This window comes from Rousettus aegyptiacus, unplaced genomic scaffold (genome assembly GCF_014176215.1).
Source record: "Rousettus aegyptiacus isolate mRouAeg1 unplaced genomic scaffold, mRouAeg1.p scaffold_m13_p_1, whole genome shotgun sequence".
Classification (NCBI taxonomy): domain Eukaryota; kingdom Metazoa; phylum Chordata; class Mammalia; order Chiroptera; family Pteropodidae; genus Rousettus; species Rousettus aegyptiacus.
In genome coordinates this window covers 116,748,064-116,768,143 of record NW_023416284.1, presented here as the reverse complement: position 1 = coordinate 116,768,143, position 20,080 = coordinate 116,748,064, and the positions used below count along the sequence as shown (strand labels likewise).

The 20,080-nt window shown below is 33.0% G+C and overlaps 1 protein-coding gene across 4 annotated transcripts in view; it reads right to left on the bottom strand.

Annotated features, from left to right (window-relative positions):
- The window catches only part of ADGRB3 (adhesion G protein-coupled receptor B3), a 653,858-nt gene that overhangs the window by 136,581 nt on the left and 497,197 nt on the right, over positions 1–20,080 (bottom strand). For all 4 annotated transcript variants that reach the window (XM_016157597.2, XM_016157598.2, XM_016157599.2 and 1 more), the window contains 2 exons: positions 3,659–3,785; positions 1,984–2,087 (listed from right to left, as the gene is read on the bottom strand). In XM_016157597.2, the coding sequence (XP_016013083.2) occupies positions 1,984–2,087; positions 3,659–3,785 (231 nt within the window). The remainder of the gene's footprint in view (positions 1–1,983; positions 2,088–3,658; positions 3,786–20,080) is intronic.

Sequence of the window (20,080 nt, the reverse complement as noted above, 5' to 3'; positions counted from 1 at the left end):
ATAAAATAATTCTGATGTTCATACATTAAAAAATCATGTTAGTTACAAATCATTAGAAAATGAAAAAAGTTCAACTTGTACTACCATAATGGTGCAAGGCAAATTTAATGTTTATAAAATGCATTGAATTCATCGTGCTATAAAATTCACTTAATAATTTATGAGTCTTCAATTCTATCAAACTATTAATATTACTTCAATTATTCTACTTGTATACATTGAGTTAACTACTAGAAATCTAAATTTATGTTGTTTCTAGGTACTCTTCTATACTTCTCAGTTCCATTTCAAGTTTTGATGGATCCTTTCAAGTGTCTTGGTAATTCTTAAGAAACTGTTATAATAGGTCATGTTCCTGGATTTACTGGATTAAAGAAAACTTTATTATGGACTAATTGTGCACTTCTTTGGCAAATCATATACATATATAATTTATATTGGCAGTGTTTGTGCTAGTGTTAGCTGTATGTATTGAGGAGTGAAGAGAAGGTAGAACTGGTGCCTGAACTCTAAATAATGGGGAATAGCAACTTAGTTCTAAAAGTTTCAGTGAATATGGGTTATGATGCTGTTATGATTACCTGGTATCCAGGCCCTTAAACACTGCCTCATTTTCTGAGAAGTGGCACTCAGGCAACTGTGGGAAAGAAAGTTGTCTTTGTCCATCTTATTCTTGCATTACCAGAATAATGCCTGTTTGACTATGCCCTGAAACCTGGATTCTATTGTCTACAATGTAATACCTAGACCATGTATTTCTTTTATTTAATGAGACTGTCTCACCTTGTCAGTGTTTCACTACCAGATAATTCCTTCATAGGAAGAACTTCTTTTATGTATCTGTGTCAAAGGGCCAAGGATGTGTATATATTTTATTTTTATATAAAGCATGAAAATTTCAATATATTAGATGATTTAATACTCTGGACAATTAATTCTTCTCTCAACAGAGTAAAAAATATAATGGTAAATTATTTTTTTAAGTGATGTTAAATAAAATGACCTTTCCTTATTAAATTATAATTATTTTTGCAATAGAATTTTTTTTTTATCTTAAGTAAAAGATAAGTAAAATCCTAGACTGGTTACTTTTGAAATTTTAACATTGCAAGTTTTCAAGAAGTAATACAGAACTGTCTATTTACTAATACAGTAACATTTAAAACATTTTAAATAATCAAAATAAAGAAATATTTAATATTTAAAAACTTAAAAACTCCATTTCGACGTTTGGCCATTTGGTTATGTACCAGTTATCAATAGATGAGTAGACATAATAAACTTCACAGGTCTAATAATATTAATAAAATTAAAAAATCTTTAAAAATACTAAATTTTCATATCAAGCAGATACAATTTTAAATATTGTACAAATTATTTTTCAATCACTTACCCTTGTTTATGTATTTTTATGATTTCTTTTAATCAATTTGTTAAAATCTGACTTGTTCAAAACATTCAACCAAAAACCTTTTTGTAGCATTGTGGTGTTATGTTAGTGCATTAATATTATATGAAATTTTACTTATTGTCTGGGACATACTGAAAGCATATGTTTAAAACTGAAAAATTTAGGACCATATTTCTATAACAGTAATTAATTTAACTGTACCAATTAAATTCTCAAGCTCAATAGCAATCGGGATAAATAGAAACTACATATAGACTGAACCTGGGGTACAAGAGTGCCATGCTTGCATGTAAGCAACTTGTTGACAGTACCATCATTTGAACTGGGAAGAAAAATGTGCATGTTTTATTTATCTTCTCATAGGCAAATAGAGACAAGAAAATTAGGTAAACACTTTATTATTATTATTGAGCTCATTTATTAGAGCTCAATGACAGCAATTATAACTGTTCTAAAAATATTTCTTCCAGTAAGTGAAGAAAAAAAGGAGACAAAATAATGGCCATCCTATTTCTTGAGTTAATTCTCAGAAACAGAGTATTACATTTCAAGTGTATTAACTGATTACATACCTCCACAATGCTGCATAAACAACTGCTAGGGTGATCAAGGCCAAGCAAGAAAGCCCACTGCCTACTATTAGGGTAACTGAAGGTGTCCCAGAGGATTCCATGACCTGTAAATTAAACAAGAAACAAAAAAGAATCTTTAAATGCATTAAAATAACTTCTAAACTCGGTAAAAATATCCTAACACTCAAAAATAGCCAAGATAGTTGTTATAGTTACCAGATAATTACCCAGTAACCACTCTGTTCACATATTCTCAACCTCTAAAATGACTAATTCTAGCTCCCCCTTCTCCCCTACTGTGAATAAAGGCCTTAGAGTTTTAAATACTTAATTATGACATATTAGCCACCATGGCTTTCTAAATTAAATAACTAAAACTACCAATTGGTCAACAGTCACATGTTAAATTTCCTCTAGCTAAAATTTAAGCCAGCACTCATTTTTCTTCAACTAAGTACATTTCAGTTATTTCACAATATGCTTTTTGGTAAAATTTACTTTGATCTTCCCATTTACAACTCATTATGTGACCTGAATCTGGTACCTAAATATTAAAAATTTTTCAAACTTTCTGACTTTTGATAACTTTGTTCTAAGTCAAGTATTCTCTCATTTAATTTCACTTGCTTGGTCTCTAAGGACACAGAAGAAAATCAAATTTCAAGACTTTAGAATATCTTTTGTAATTTTTTTTTGCTATGAATAAAATATGCAGAGATAATTTTCACAATGCCAATATCAGCCCCTAAACACATGACCTTGAAAAATAAGCCTTATATCTTTTAAAACATAAAAATTATAAGCAGTAACTATATGAGAGGTTTTTTTTCTTAGACACTAACATGATATTAACTAATCTGTTGTTTTTCATATTTTCAATATACAAAGTTTGAAGAATGCACTTTAAGATCAAGTGTGTTCCAAACCTTAGATATGCACTTTAAATGATAGTAGGTAGCTTTTTTTGTCATCAAAATAAGTAAGAGAGTGATGCATATTTAGGCCAAATTTAGACAGAAAGTCACAGTAATCTTAATTATTTTTCAGTATTTCAGTTTTTAAAATAATTTTTAATGACACATTTGATGAGTATATTATTTTTTCTTTTACACCATCTACTTCAGAAAACAGTTTTACAAACCTATATACTCTTAAGGAATGATTTTATAGTTTTTGACAGTCCATGCTTTCATGAAAACTTTATTTGATTAAAAAAAATTAAATATTCAAGGGCACCCCCCAGAAAACCTGTACTGAAAATATCCAATGCAGATATATGCAATGTGTTTGGCTGTAGTGTCTGGGGTCTTCATTCTACTACAAACAGTATCTTCACAGATTCCCCAGAACAGCTTTTCAGTTATAAAATAAAGGTTAAGTTGACAATTATTTTTATTTGAAAGTTTGTAGCATATTAATAATATGATTGGAGTATATCCTCAAAACTGTAATGCAGAAATTTCAAGTTAGAAGACACGGAATTGAGTAGAATTTACTTATAGCACACCAACTACAATTCATTTCACCAAGCTACTGTAGCTAAGGAGGAGACGAACCCAATTTTGCCACCCTGCAACATTTTCCATTTCCCCATTAAAATGCAGTTCCCTGGAGAAACACTAGCCACAATATCCCTGCCTTTGCATTAAAGCCGTGTTTTCCCTTTGTTACTTACTATTTCTCTAGGTTGCTGAGCCAAAATGGCGAAGGTAGAGAGACGATCACATAAGCATTTCGTATGGGATGCATCGGTAAGCACAGTTTTACATCCCTGGGTGGACCACGTTCCCAAAGACTCGTTCCTGCAAAGGGGGGGAGATCGGGATAAATACGCCTGACGGTCAAATCCTTAAAGAAGAAAATGCAGTTTAATTAAGAGAATCGTCTACTGTAATTCCCGTACAGAAAAAAAAAAATCTACTTGTTGTAGAACAGGACGTAATTTAGATGCATCTCCAGTAATGCAAAGCGAGAGTATTTAGAAAAAGCAAGCAGGCAGTGGTGCGGCGTGCAGAGAGCTGTCCAGCGCCGGGGGTGCTGAAACCGAGACTAGCTCTGTCCAGCCCTCTGTGAGGAGCGGCAGCGGCAGCACGAGGAGCCGCCAGAGCGTTGGCAGGCACTTCCTATGCTCATCGGATCGTTTCAAACACTCAGAGTGTAAAGAGGCTTTTCATATTTCATACCAGCTCTAATTCCTGTCCCGTATTTTTGGATCGTGAATGCTTGTTTTTAAAATGCGAATTTCTCTGAAAAGCCTGCCTAAAAGGTTATGAAGCTTGTGTAGGGTGATAGGATCTTCTTTGCTGCTGGTTAGGGATTTTTTCCTCCCTTTAGAATTAGCTGCTGTGAAAATTTCACCCTGGAAACGGGAAACAGCAGCAGTGGCATCAGCTGGTTCCGATTCGCACTGCCTATGCCTACTAGCCTAGTATCCAGGGAAGGGGTGGGTTTCAGACATAAGCTTTCCACTCCATACTTCACTCAGCCCAACACACCTCTGAAGCCCTTGAGATTTCTTCCCCTGTCCTGCTTCTTTGCCCTGGGGTAGAAGCATTAAGCTAACTCCAAGTCGCTGGAACATTTAGAGGAATAACCCCACCCCCAAAGGGGAAAGAGGGCCTGCTTCAATTTTCTCTTTGGTGTAGCCATTCAAAATTCTAAAGCATATGGTTTATTTCCCACCCCAGCAGAACAATAAAAAATGGTATCAACCTATGCCTTCTTAGTGGAGAAGAAGGTGGGGGGGCGGGGGCAACCCTTCCACCCCCAGCTGTACTACTACTCTACAGGAAGAGGCAGAAAAGAAAAAAATAAGCTATCTAGTTTAACCAATCAACTTTATTATCATTACACGTGTTATATACTGATTGTACCAATTGTCACCTCCCCTCTGCCAGGCATGGAAACTGTCCAACTAGCAAACCTGTGTGTTTAAATTTCAAACCAAGTTACTATCAGTTAAAATTACTCTAAAACTCAAAGAGAACAACACATGGCTTGATGTTAATTTTTATATGGTACTTTTGATTTCACCTTACTTCATCTCTGAATGCCTAAAGCTATTTGATTAAATTTGCATGCAGTCTATATCTAAGAGATTTCAACGAGGGGCTTCTCTGTGACAGCTGGATTTCAAAGTTGAGCTACAGAATATAATTTATACAATCTCTCTTTGGTGTCTAGAAGCAATATCTTTTAATATTCATCATTTGACATCATTATTATTCACATCTCAAAATACTCATAATTACAACTTCTTTTAAGAAGGAATACACCGTATTTAGAAAGAGCTACATAAAAATTACACCAAAGTTTACCCCAATACTTCGAAGTATTAGCCAATTAAAAATTTGATGTCTTCTTTCTCTGATGTCATGTAAAAATGTCAAATTAAAAAAAATGTATATTTATCAATTATACTTTCAATCACCTGCAACAGTATTAAATTCCAATTCCACCTGACCATGGCAGCACTTTAATGTATTTCATTATCTGTCTCTTCCTGTGACAAAGTTAAGGCCAAATGAAGAACATTTATCTTAACTGATTAAAGTTTAAAGAAGATAGACTTAAGACAATCTGACATGTTTTAAAACACAACATCTGCATTATTCGTCCTGGATGACAGTTTTAGCTTAATGCAGTATCTGTGCTTTCAAGATGGAGTCCAGCACTTAAACGTCCACATTATGTGGTTATATCCAGTAAACCAATTCAAAGTCTTAACAAGGAAAAAACTTTACTGTAAATAAGATCTCATATAAAAAAGTTATATATTTATATCCACATAATGACAGTTTATTTACTCAAGAAAATGTTAGCATCACTAAACTGTGGCTGTCAGATATAAAGTCCATGTTCAATATAATGTTGCTAGACTCTGAAGATCATGTAAATTTTATATGACATCCTTAGAAAAGTAGGTCAATTTACTTTGTACAATGATTGCATTACTGACCTGGCCCAGACTGAGGCAAAATTGAGAAGTAAATAACACTGGTCTCCATGTTTTAGTCTTTCATTCCCCGCAGAATGAAATGCTTCTAATCATACTCATCCCCTTTTCATGTATACCTTCTTGAGGCTACATGACCTCTTTCCTTAACTTTCTTTGGAATTATTATCCCTTTGTTGACTTAATGATTAAACAAATGAATAATAATATAAATGAGTGCAGTGTGATATGCTCTTTCCAGTTTAAAACAAAAAATAAAACACAAAATAATGCATCAGATAATGCATCTGGTAGGAGAACACCAGAATTCGGAAAATAGGAGAAAAAAATCTTAAAAGATGAGGGGGTAACTACCAATTATACATTTGGTCTCTCTCAAGAGCAGAGTAATAAGATGCCATTCTGATTATTGTATTAAGAGTAATGTGGTGCCATTCTGACACTAAATTTAATATTGTTTCATAAAACCTCTTGGTATTTTAAAACTATGTAAAATTCATATAAATTGGTTTTTAAATCACTAGCATACATGTCACTATTATTACAAAACCAATAGTATGTGTCACTTGTATTTTCAAACATTTCACAGCTTATTCCTACTGTACAAAATTCTTTGAAAGCAAGGTACATGTGTCTGATTGATTTCAGGGAGACCTTGTAAAGCAAACTGATGTGTTGTAGAGTTAATGTGAAGCAAAACAGCTCCCCCAGTTCTCTACATAACAAGATTTTTAAACATGTGGGCTATTTCAGCAGTCACATTATTCATCTAGTGTCATAATTTTGCATGCTATGATTAATGGTATATCTGTGAATTAGTTATTAAATTTAGGTTATCATCAATAGGGCAAATACAATGAAATATGTATGAGCATTAAAAATAATAAGAATAACCAACCGACGATATCAGAAGTGAACACAGAATGATGATACAGACATACACATTATACTAAAAATCATATATTTCTTTTTCATAGCATCCTTTCTGAGCATTACATTTTTTTTCACATAGTTTTCAAAAACAACTAGACCTGCAAAAATTCCATATAACTAGAACATTCTTTGTTGGTTACACCTATATTTACCCATGTTAGCTGTTAGCTGTCATCTGTACCTCTTTCCTTTTTACCTGGCTAAAAGAAGAAAAGATTATATCTGTCTCAAGTATTCAAAAGTATGTATGCACAAGCACAGAACTGTGTGAATCTATAAGACACAAAATCTATTGCCTCCCAAATTGATATATTTTAAAGGTCTTTCCCCTAGTTTCCCAAGAATCTACAGTTTCTTTTTGGATCTGAGTATATTGTTGGGTTCTTGATTTTATGGGAACTTTAAGTAATATAGTACATGGAATTATTCTCTAGTATTTAAGATTAAAATATATATCTGTTTACACCAATGAAAAGTTTAGTAAAAAACTAGTAGCAAAAAATTATAGTGACACATTTAAAAACTGTTTCAAGAAATCAAACTTCTATCTTTTGAAATACCAATACGATTATATATTCTACTTGAATCAGTCTTTTATAAAACTGTCTATTCTGCTTCATAATAAATCTATGTGCAAAGTATTTATTATTAATAAGTTATACACTTCAGGTTTATTATCTCTTAGGATATTAATGGTCCATTTATTCAAAATCTAAATAGCTACAATAGCAATTTAAAAAAGAATTACAACTTCTTAGTACGCTGTCCTTACAATGCAGGCATACTGAAAGAAAGTGTTTTCCAATTACAACATTGTTCATTTCTAAGAATTAATTAAATCTATGCTATTTTAATGTATCTGATACATTATGAACAATATATATAAATTAATAACATATAGATGGCTTTTGTCGCAAATTACAGAACATTTTAGAGTACAGATGAGATGATGTTTTCAAATTTGAGTAGAAATAGTCTTTGTGAGTAATTTCCATTTTTCAGGACATAACAAATACTAAAAACATTAGTATCTCTAGCAATTATTACTATGTCAAAAGACAGTGAATCATAAAGTTAGAAAGTTTCACTAGAAGTAACCTTAGTGATTATCTAGCCCATTGGTTTTCAACACTTGCTGTACATTAAAGTTACCTGAAAACCTTTAAAAATTAAACCCTGGGGTGGAGCCTGGCCATTGTTACTTTTATTACCATTACTTTTCATGCTCCCCAAATGACTGTAGTATGCAGCTACAGTTGAAAATCACAGGTCTATCTCAACCACTTAGTTTTATAGATAAGGAAAATGAAATGTGGTAAATTCAGAAAAGCTGTTTTAAGTCACAGAAGCAAAGCTGGCCTTTTCATTTGCAGAGTAGAAATTTTTTAATGCTCAAGTTTAATTGTCATGTTTTCAAACAGAATGAAATGAATATGTCCTATGGAGTTATAAGAAGATCTGAATGTCATGCCTTTTTACACTTGCAAACATTGTGGCATTGGTGTCGCACTTTTAACAAAGTGTGAGTTAACAATAGATAAAGTTAGCTACAGATAGTCAGACTCTAGCTTCACATTCTGTTTTTTAAAATGATATATCCTATGACACATTAAATAAAAATATTGATTTTATATCAATTTTTCATGACATAAAGCATCTTCCATCTCTTTAGTGAGATTGCTTACTGTTTTGGGTGATACGAAAGTTTAAATTTCAAATTCTGAAAGCATGAAAGTGAATAAAATTTCTAAGTTCTTTTTTCCTTCTAAAAGTGATATGCTCTGCATTTTGATTCAATGGAAGATTGTGATTCAAAGTTATTTTTATATTAATTATCATATTGTCTTTATATAGTATTATATACTAGTGTGTGTATTTGTGTGTGTGTGTGTGTGTGTGTGTGTGTGTGTGTGTGTATATATATATATATGCATAAATTTCTATAAAAAGAGTAACACCAACACAGGAATATATACTTCACTTTACTCACTGGGATGAAATTTAGAAGCAGATACTTTGCTACCACTAGGAAGAACATTTACTGTCCACCATGCTGGGCCTGGAATTAATCGTGACTTCCTCACACCATAACACCAGATTTCCAATTTGTTACCTAGAAATAAAGTAGTTCCAGGAGTACTCTATACTTAGATCTTCCTCAAACTTCTCTGTGCCTATTAATACTTTCCATCCAACAGCTGATAAATTCACCTTTCTTCATTTATAAAATCAACACCCTCCACACCACAATACAATGTAAGTCCTTTTGTGACTATATCTTGTTTGACTTTGAATTTCTGACATACTGCTTTTTACTTAGTAGAGTCTTAAAATGATAATGGTTCAATTAATTTAATAATTAGTTACATTTCAAGAGATGGCTTTTAAACTGCTGGATACAGGTTGTCTTAGCCCTAATGCTTTTGCTATCTTTGAGCAAAAAGCAGATATGCAATCTGAAGAGTATCAATGGACCTAACAGGCTCATCTACTTGCTTTTGGTCTTCAAACATCACGTGATAATGAACACTGAAAAACTCAGCATCCTGTAGCGATTATGTTCAATCCAGAAGCAAGGCTTGAGTCTGCACTAACAAGTCAATAAGTATTTACTGACTGCTTTTCAAATGCCAAAGTAGAAGACAGACAGACAGACACACACACACACACACACACACACACACACACACACACACCCCCCAATAGTTCATTTTTCAGGGAAGCTGAAAATTTGGTTGAGAAGACTATACAATCCAAAAAATGTTTTCTGCCTTATTAGTTCTAAAAATTATTCCAGAAAAATACTGTCAGTTCTACCCTTATATTCCAAACCACCATCATCTTTCCTCTGTATAAATCTCATCACTGTGCCCCTTGTGTCCATTCTTGCCACCGTACCCTGAAATTCAGTTTCAACCCAGCAGCCAGAGAGATCCTGTTGACACATATCCTCAGAACTCCCAACAGTTCTTCCCATCTCACTTGAAGTAAAAGACAAAGCCCTGATAATGGCTTACAAGGACCTATACAACTTCTCTACCTTCATCTCCTAACACACTGTCTTTTTTTCATGATTTCCAATGACATTAAATTCATTGCTTTTATACCTTGGTACTTTGTGCTGGCAATTCTCTTAGCCAAGAATGTACTCCTCAAAAACATTCATATGGAGTATGCTCTCGCATTATGTAAGTCCCTGCCCTTATGTCATCCTACCAGAGATGATATCACTGACTATCCAAGATAGTAACTCACCATCTGCAATAGGTTAAAAATGGGCAAAAGTTCTATATAACTCTTTTTATCAAGAAGTGGAGTTTACTTCCTCTTCATTTGAATTTTGGTAAGCCCAGTGACTTGATTTGGCAGCAGAATGCGGTGGAAGTAATATGTGAATTCTAAGCCTAGCCCTTCAAGAGGTCTTATGGTTTCTATTCTTATCATCTTGAAATTCTGCTATCATGCGAGGTAGCTCAGGCTAGCCTCATTGAGGATGAGAGACTGGAATTGAGTATCAGCCATGTAAGTGAGGCCGCATTAGATCATTCAGCTCCAGGCTAAATTGCCAGATGAATACAGCCTCATAAATGACACCAGATGAGATCGGCAGAAGAACCAACCAGAGGAACTCGACCAAACAGCTAAACTATAGAATCGTGAGAAAATAAAATGGTTGTTGTTCTAAGATTTGGAGTAGTGTGTTATATAATAAAACATACACTTTCCAAGAATTTTCCACATGCTCTTTGCCCTTACCCTAATCGGTTGTTGTTCATAGTACTTATCACATCTAATATATATGTATAGTTAAATCAATTTTTGTCTGTCTTTACTTACTACAATTTCAGCTTCATGAGGACAGGAGGGTTATACTCACTTCAGTATTCTCAGATCCTAAAACAGTGTTGGACACATTGTAGGTGCTCAATAAATGTTTGTTGAATGAGTACCTGGTATAGAGTTTGACCTGATACAGTTAAACTTTCCTACATTGTTAATTCATTTGTTCATTTAACAAATATTCATTCACCATGTAATATGATGCAGGCACTTTGCTTTTGGAGCCTGAGAGCTTCAATGGAAATTATCCATTGTGTCATTGCTTCTCTGTCATAAAAGACACATTAAAACCAAGAATATGTTACTCTTGAGGGTCATTAAACATTATTTACAAGAATGGTAGCACCAGTTTTATTGCAAATAATACCTTTATTTACTTTTTAAATTGTGATAAGAACACTTAAAATGAGATCTGTCCTCTTAACCAATTTTTATATGTGCAATACAGTATCAAGTATAGGCACAATGTTGTGTAGCAAATCTCTAGAAGTCATTCATCTTGAATGACTGAAATTTAATACCTGTTGAACAGAAACTTCCCATTTTCCCCTCCCCCTAGCTCCTGGCAACCACATTCTAAAGGTACAGGAAACAAAAGCAAAAGTAGACAAGTGGACTATATTAAACTGCAAAGCTTCTGCATGACAAAGGGAATGATTATCAAAGTGAAATGGCAATCTATGAAATGGAGGAAAATACCTGCAAACAATATATAAGGGGTTAATACCCTAAACCAGGAACTCTGAAAACTTAATGTTAATAAATAAATACTTGTCTCAAAAAGTGAGACAAGTATGTTTTGTTGTTGTTGTTTTTTAAATTGGAAATAGAGTAGAAAGGAGTATGGGAGGGAAGAACATTAAAGAAGCCAATCTACTGGGTTATAAATATGTATAAATATCTTCACTATAATTTATTAATAATTAAAGGTTAAAATATGCCAGCTGACATCATTAAGTAATCGATAGGCAAATAATAATAATCACGCTAATGAAAATAACAGCTAGTATTTATTGAGTGTCTCCTCAATGTTAGCTGCTATGGTTAGATACTTTAAATACATTTTTTAAAGCCTTAAAATATCAAGGTAGGTATTATTACATTCCCAGATAGGAAAATAGAGACAAAAAGAGCTAATGCCTCTAAGCAAGATGATGAGGACTCTAGAAGTAAAAGAGCCTGGAGCTGGAAGTTGCCTGGATATCTCAATCTACATAACATCCCTGTGAGCCCTGGACTGCCTACCATTGACTTTATTATTATACATGCTTAAAAGAAATAAATGGAGTTAAGAGACTGAGACTTTTCTAAGGCCATTTGGCTGGCAAAGGGTGTGCTAAGAATTGAGCCAAGTCTGCATGGCTTCAGAGCAGACTGCCCTTCCTGGTCTCTCAGTGAGGGGTGGATACAAAAGAGAACACAGCCAGAGTTAGGAACAGAGGGAGCGCACTCAGAAAGGGTGGCAGTATTTGGGGAATTAAAATTTCACAGTAAATAAGTGGGGAAGATCTGAAAAAGTGATTAGTCAAACAAATAATAATAATAATAAATAAATAAATAAATAATGAAAATAATAAGAGAAAAAAAAGATGTAGCTTGAGAATGATCATCATGAGCATTGAGGAGGGCCCTAAAAATATCTGAAATAACAATTTTAGAAAAGGGCTCAGACGGAAACTAGATTGCTAGATTTAAACAAGGAAACTTGTGGTATCAAGGAGTTTAGTAACAGAAGGAAAAACATTACATATGAGTCATATGACACAGAAAAATAAAAATTTTGTCAATTACGGTTTTGCTTTGAGGTAGGAATAAATTTAACACCTTATAATGCAGGCCAACACAGTCCGTGAAGACAGAATTATACAGGATGCAGCAATGACGAGATAGAAGTTCCACAATTTGATTCAGAGTACTGATGAGAATGTTGATATTAGAAAGATAAAGAAAAAAATATATACTGAAACCCCAAGGGAAAAAGCACTATTCCTTTTAATGAAATGGAAGAAAATTTAAGAATAAAGTTTCATGTATATCATTTTAGGCCTTTTTTCCTCAAAAAATTTCCCAAAATTTGTTTAGATCATGAAAAAAAAAAAAAAGCAGAATCCGATATAAGTAGGAAAAAAGAGACAGTTTGGGGGAAATGAAAATAGAATTCTGAATGAAACTTAAGAGGACTGCTTTAATATACTTCAGTTAATTGATAAATTATGCATGGTATGTCTAACAAAATCACAAAATACACTTTAGTACTGTAATGTTACTAGATTAAGAAAGATTTTTAGTCACCCTTGAGTATAGGTAAGGCCAAATCTTAAAAATTTTTCTCTCATTTATTTTTAAATTGTCATGAACACTGAGTGTTAATCTCAAAATCACAAAATAATTCATTTTATATAGATATTTTCTCCCTTAAAAAAAAAACTGTTTATCTGGGTTAGTAACTGACTTTCACTTTGATGTAATTTGCAACAGCTGAGATGTACAACCTGAAAAAAGGGATTACTGAAATAAATTAGAGCAAATTTAAACATACATTACTTTCCACATTAGTTCTTAGATAATCTGGACTCAAATCCAGTCCTAAGTTATGGCTGTACCATTGTAAAATTTCTAAAGCAATATGCATCTAAGATTTCACCAATTTAAAATTAATTTGCTCATCTCTTCATTCTAATGATTTTGTTTCATAGTCCTTTTATAGAGGATTACTTCCAGATGTGTAATACACACATAAAGACTGAAAATATGTGACAAAATAATTAATAGTAGTTGTCTCAGGGTATTAAATTATGAGTATTATTTTTTTGCTTCTTTACATCTTCTGTACCTTTGTGTTTTTACCATATAACTATATTACCTCTATAATCAGAAAAAAATTTCTTTTGAAAGTCACAAAGAAAATTATATAAAACAGTATCAAGCTAACATATGATTATCAGAAGATTAATTCTTTTAGTCTTTATTTATAGGAAATGAATATTCCTTCTGAAGTACTTTTATAACTTAAACCAAAATAGTCTCCTTTCCAGAAAACTAAAGGAGATAATATTAAGGAGAATCTGTATATAGCTTTCAAAAAATGTATTTGTATATGTATGTGATTTAAGAATATGAAAGTTCCAATTTCAGATGGATTGTCCAAGTCTTTTATTTTTGGATATCAAGTCATTTTGTAGCATATGAATATTTTCTCTTATACCATGGTAGCATTATAGTTCATTGAATTGAATTAATAATCATTCAATTCATAGACCAATGTTCATTTTTATTACTTTCTGCTATTTATCAAGGATGTAATTTTATGTAATCTTTTGCTAAAGTTACATAATCTACCCAGATTTCTAGTGATAAGGTAGACTTTGCAAATTGATATTTAACCACTTACTTACAATGGTCATCTTTAAACCTTAACTATTATTTTGTGGAAAACCTAGGGAAAAGATCGTTTATAAGAAACTACACAGCTATTAGGCCTGCAAGTAAAAGTCAACTGTTTCTCTTAAAAATTTAAACTATGTATCTTGGGAATAGATTATAAGAGTTGTGACTTCTTTCATTGTTCCTAACACCTCTAAGTCAAATCACTGTACTGTTAAACATGACTACCAAAAATGTTTTGTAAAACATTATAGAAGGTATGTCTATGATTCATAGTGGTTTTCTATAGGTTAAAACCTTGGTACAAAGATCTTCGACAGCAGCATCACTGAGTAAGCATCTTAGGCAGCTATTTGTATTATATAACTAGCCCCTCCCCATTCCACTTGAAATTATAATTCTGATGTGGGTTGGCTGTAAGCTGATCTAGTCAAACTTTTGGCTGTTTTCTAAGTTAAAAATCTGAGCACATGACTGCAATCTTAACACAAAATGGAGGATAGTTCTCAACAATTTAGTGTTGAGACGTGAAACTGACACATCTATTAGAGGTTGAAGGCTTATTCACTTAAAATTCTGATGCTTTATTTCTGGAATAAAGGTAGAAATGTGTGACTGATACAGAGTTAGTTTTAAGAAATAGAAAATTTTAAATCTTGAGTTAATTATACTTCAAAAAATATAATTCATCATTACCTATATAGAAAATGCAAAAATGGGAGATCATTGAACATTTATATAGTTTAAATGACAATTTGGATGATATGATAGTCTTAGAACTCTGAGAAAGGGAGTATTAGAAGAATATTTCCCTTCTCACTTCCTCTGTGCATAATGCGCAATTTGGGAACCTGGATATTAGAAGAAAGAAATGCACATGATTGGAGTGGTAGAACAAAGTATTACTATCTATAAACATAGAAATGAAATAAAATGGTGTGTACATAAAAAATTAGATTCAATTAAAATATGGATTAAGAAAATTTGTTCACATCAAGTGGTTCATAGTCATATATTCAACCAATTAATGTTAATTTTGCACCAACCCCAATATTACTCATTTGCGACTATTGAATTCTTTAAAATCTAATCGATATCCCAGCACTTCAGTGTTTAAAGTGAAAAGGCTCGCTTGATATAAGCCATGCTACAAATATTTTGTACCTGCTTGATGACAGAGATAAGTACATGCACCAAATCAAACTTTATAACAATGGCTTCAGTAAATAATAGATAAATGTTCTCATGCTTTTTTTCTAATTAAAATTATACTTTGAATTTATTTGACTAGTTTCAAAAGAGCTTGCCAATTTTGCTCCCTTTGTATCATGTATAGAATGTATGGGAAAACAAAAATCTTTATCTTGCATATAGTTTTTTCGTTTTTATTTGTTCTGCTTCTTTTAAAGTTACAGATGTGGCAAAGAGAATCTTGGCTTTTGGTTTCAGGTGCAATACTATGAGAGTGTGAAAACACATTTGGAAAAAATCTCTAACCAAACCTGGGATTCTGTCCTCATTGATAAAATTAGAGAATTGCAGGTTTTACCTATCTTATACGAATATTGTGTTGATGAAACTCAAAATAATGGATATTCTCACCAGTCATTTATTTATTAGTTATATGGGCCAGGCATTTATTCACAGGAATGAAAATAATTTTTCTAAAATTAAAAGTGCTATATAAATGCAATATATTATCATGATGATCACATATATCATTTTATTGACCAGAAAACCATGTCAGAGGAATTAAATGACACAAATAAGATTATCCATCAAAGATTATTTTTCTTATGGTGGCACCATAACATTATTATGTTTAAGAGGGTATACCACAGTGCAGATTTGGAAGACCCAAAGTTAAAAGAAATAGAGTAATTAATATCATTTATGAAAAGAGATGATATAAATTGATTTTCACCATTAATTGTAACTGTTACTATAAATATTTTAAGAATTGGAAATAGAACCCTGAATTAGCAAATCTCTTTGGGATCATATAGCCACACAGCCCATAGCTAAATCACATATTGTTTTTAAGTCATGGGTGACTAGTGAAATATCAAGAGAAAAATTATATACTACCAGGGAAGGAATCTATGTCATATCCTCACATGAAATGCAAAGGATGTAATTTTTCTATCTCCTAAACACTGCCATTACTAAGAAATTATCAATGGAAACATGCCATTCAAAGCACATTCTTTAGAAATTATGAGTATTTAAAATAAAGGCTCAGGTCAAGGGTGACGACATAAAATTACAAAAATGCAGGGATTTCTACAAATTCTAGTTTTGAGGAAACTTGTAGATCTCTTTTATGGGAAGCCATAAATTATCCACCTCCCACGAAACAAAAAAAAAAATGTTAGGTAAATGAGGGTAAAGTAGCTGGTGCTTCTGATAAGTGTTCACAGAGAAAGTACTGTCCTAAGACTTCAGAACTTCTTATACTTCGCTTCCTGGTCAGTTATTTGCCAAACTATCTACACTCTTGACTACATGGCAACTTGACCAGAGTGTAGCAATGGAAAAGCAATGGAAGCCTGTGTTTAATTCCTTAATGACGGTACATGCAGAAAGGATAATAAAGAGGCAGGAGTCTCTTTGAATGAATCATATGTTTTTTTTTTTTTTTTAAGTTCAGTGCTTAATAATGCTTAAGGCTTAAGTTGATTTTTAAATTCTGATTAAAAAATTGAAAAGATGGTATTCTATGAATTTACGGGTAGGGAAAATTAAGGCTTTTTAGGTTCTGACAGACATCTTAAGAAACTGACTTTCATAATTTGGAGAATATAAAATTTTGCTTTAACCTCATACATTGTAAATTTATATAATTTACATAAAATGTTTTAGTGCTTTTTTTGGGGGGGAGGGTGCTTGGTACGGTACTAGGCATAGGGATTTCAAAGACTAAAAGATAAACATAGTCCCTGCCCTCAAATATAATGTGGAGACAAATATATAGCTTGTCCACTCTCATCTCCAATTAAGAAAATTCCAAAACCTATATAATACAATTAGAAAATGTAGGGGTGTGGCTAGTGCTCTGGTGACAAAAGGGAAGTACACGAGTCAACTTCTCAAAAGCTTGGCATTCAAAGAAATACATGTTGCCATTTATTTAAATGAATGTGCATTCTATCTTCCTATCATGCTGCTGCTCCTCTGGTACTTTGGCCTTTTAATACATTAATAGAGCAAGCAGTAAAAATTCATGGTTGAAGTACAGCACTGAACCCTCCATGGCGTAATTAACATTTTAATGAGCAGTCAAGGCCTTTCCTGTTTTGGATCTCAACTGTGTGTCTCCTGAGTGTATCTCAATATGTTGAGCTCCAAGAATGAAGTGATTCTTAGTGAGATTTTAGACCAAAGTAGATCAGATAGGCCACTGTTTCTGTTTGATTCTGCTCTCTCCTTTGTTAGTAGAGCTCTCTTATATTTGAATGTCAGGTCAGATTCCAACAGATCATTTTCAGCTCTGGTTTCTTTTTTAGCATGTACAAAAATTGTATCCAGAACATTTACATTCCAGGAGAGGTTAATTTTCCATAACTGACCCATTAATTGCAAGTTCCCCTCATTTGCAAGGTGCAGTGGGCTAACTGCTATATGGGGACATGATTTGCGGGGGAAGCATTGGATAATGCTTATAATTTAATTATGTGCAAATCAAACTTTACCTGATATAGCAAAGGCACTAAACTTCTTCACTGGAGACAAGTTAGAAGGTCATTAAAAAGCTATTTGTTTTGAAGTTTCAGAAAGCAAAGTATGTAAAATACGTTCTAATGGAGAGAAAAACACTTTTATTTCCAGATAAAATCTTTCAAAAACATTAAAAACCAATCTCCTGATTTTCATTACTATGTAAAACAAAACAAAATAAATTTTAAAAAAAGCTGTCATATGAAAAACTCCTGTGGGAAAGTTCAAACATCTTGAAAATGCAGCTTATAAAAGAAAAGCCTTCTCTGTCATAATTAATCTAGCATCACTAAACTCGGGGATGCTTCTCCTGTCTTTGTGTTTCATTTCTGACTGCTGTAGACCCATTACATTACATGTATAGCATGGTAAATGCTATACTATTATTCTTATTAGGTAATGGCTGCAGAATCTCCGGGAATTTTGACGTTTATTTCTTGGTGACAAGAAAGCATAGCTCGAATTATCTCTAAAGATGTGAACATTAATAATCCACATAGATATTGAAGTAGTTTAACTACTATTTTAAATTTTGCTTACTGATTCAGTCATAAAAGCAAGGACACTATGCAAATTTACCTATGAGTTACATAACTTTTTAGCAAAGTTGCAGACTCCAGTTGTGTTCATTGTGTCCTTTAGTTTTCCTGTTTCTTAACTATAGTCAAGGATATTTTTTTAAAAAAGGTAAAGTATAGAAATGTCTGCCATATTTAGTTGAGTGGTTTTATAAAGAATAGTTGTCACATGGTATCTGCCACTGAAGCAAATTTTATCTGGAGAAGACTCCAAGTTCTCTGAAGAGAATCAGATAGCAACATGATGTTCCACAATATAAACAACGTATTTTTGTAGCCAGCTATCTAAAAGAAATTTTCTTATTGAGAATACATTTGGGAAGAGTTGAATGAAGACTGTTTATTCACAGAGAGGCACATAAAATTTACTTTGCACTATTTCCAACTTTGCAATTTTAAGACAAAGAAACACATGACCCACGTTCGAATTTCTCTAATTCTGGCCATTATGTGTATCTTCCACGTCCTGGAGTTTAACTGTAGCCATTCTCAGGGACAGATATAGGACTGAAGCGATTCCTGTTCATACATCTACACTGGAAAGTGTAATACACTTCCTGCCCTGGGAAGTGTAATAACCACATTTAAAAGTAATTTTATATTACTGAGACGGCTTCTGGACCTTTAACATGAGACAAAAGCTGATAGAAACCCATGGTTCCCTCCAGTGAGAGTGATGGTATTCCATAAACTAAGTGCCGTATTAGGAAAAATAACTCAGTAAGTGTACAGAAAAGCCACTGTGGGTGACTCTGCAAATTTTACTGACTCCAACTTTGTCTAGTGAGCATACTTCCGTCCCGTTTCCGAACTATCTTCACCAAATTAGGCTCGTTTTGCTAACAGGCCTGCTGAACAAAGCATCCTATGAAAACAACAGATTCTCTATGGAAAGTCAAGTGCACTAGAATAGACAGAGGAGGGAGAATTGCTGTTGGGGTCCCCTGTCTAGAATTCAATAGGTCCATATAATTTCTTTTAGGTTCTAGTCTAGACATCCTTCTGGTAATTTATTTCTTCAAATCCTTGTGAATTAGGTTTTCTTTCTTATCTTACATAAGACAGAAAAGACTATTGCTCGCTATTATCCAGCTTCTCTTCTCTCTCTTCTTCCCAGAGAGCCAAAGTACAGACTGAAGCGATTCCTGTTCATACATCCACACTGGAACATAAACTGCCCAGGGCTGCAGTTTATACAGAATCTTAACATGAGTGAGGCTTTAAAGATGGAAAAGTACTACTAATGGATTCTAAGATTAGACTCTTATTTAAAATATGAGTAGCTCCTTTTGGTATCTGACATTAATGGCTTCAAATATTCAATTATAAGCACTATGGACCACTACGGACAAAAATTTTCATATTATAATAATGATAACAGCCTTGTTTTGTAATGTAGGTTTGAAAGAACTTGATCATTTTTTTTCAGATAGAGGTAAGGTTTTTACATGTCCACCCAAATATATTAATGTTAAGTGCAAAAAAAAAATGTATCTAAAGATCATCTCCTGGATATCAGAGGGCCTTGCATCCCCATATAAGAGCCAGATACTCTGAACCAAATTCCCCATCACTCATATCAAACTCCTTTCGTTTTGTAAAAACCTAAATATCTATCTAGCTCCGAAGTGATAAGGTGGGGGTCGGGGAGGCTATAGGCACATTATTCATTTCTGCCAGATTCAAATCT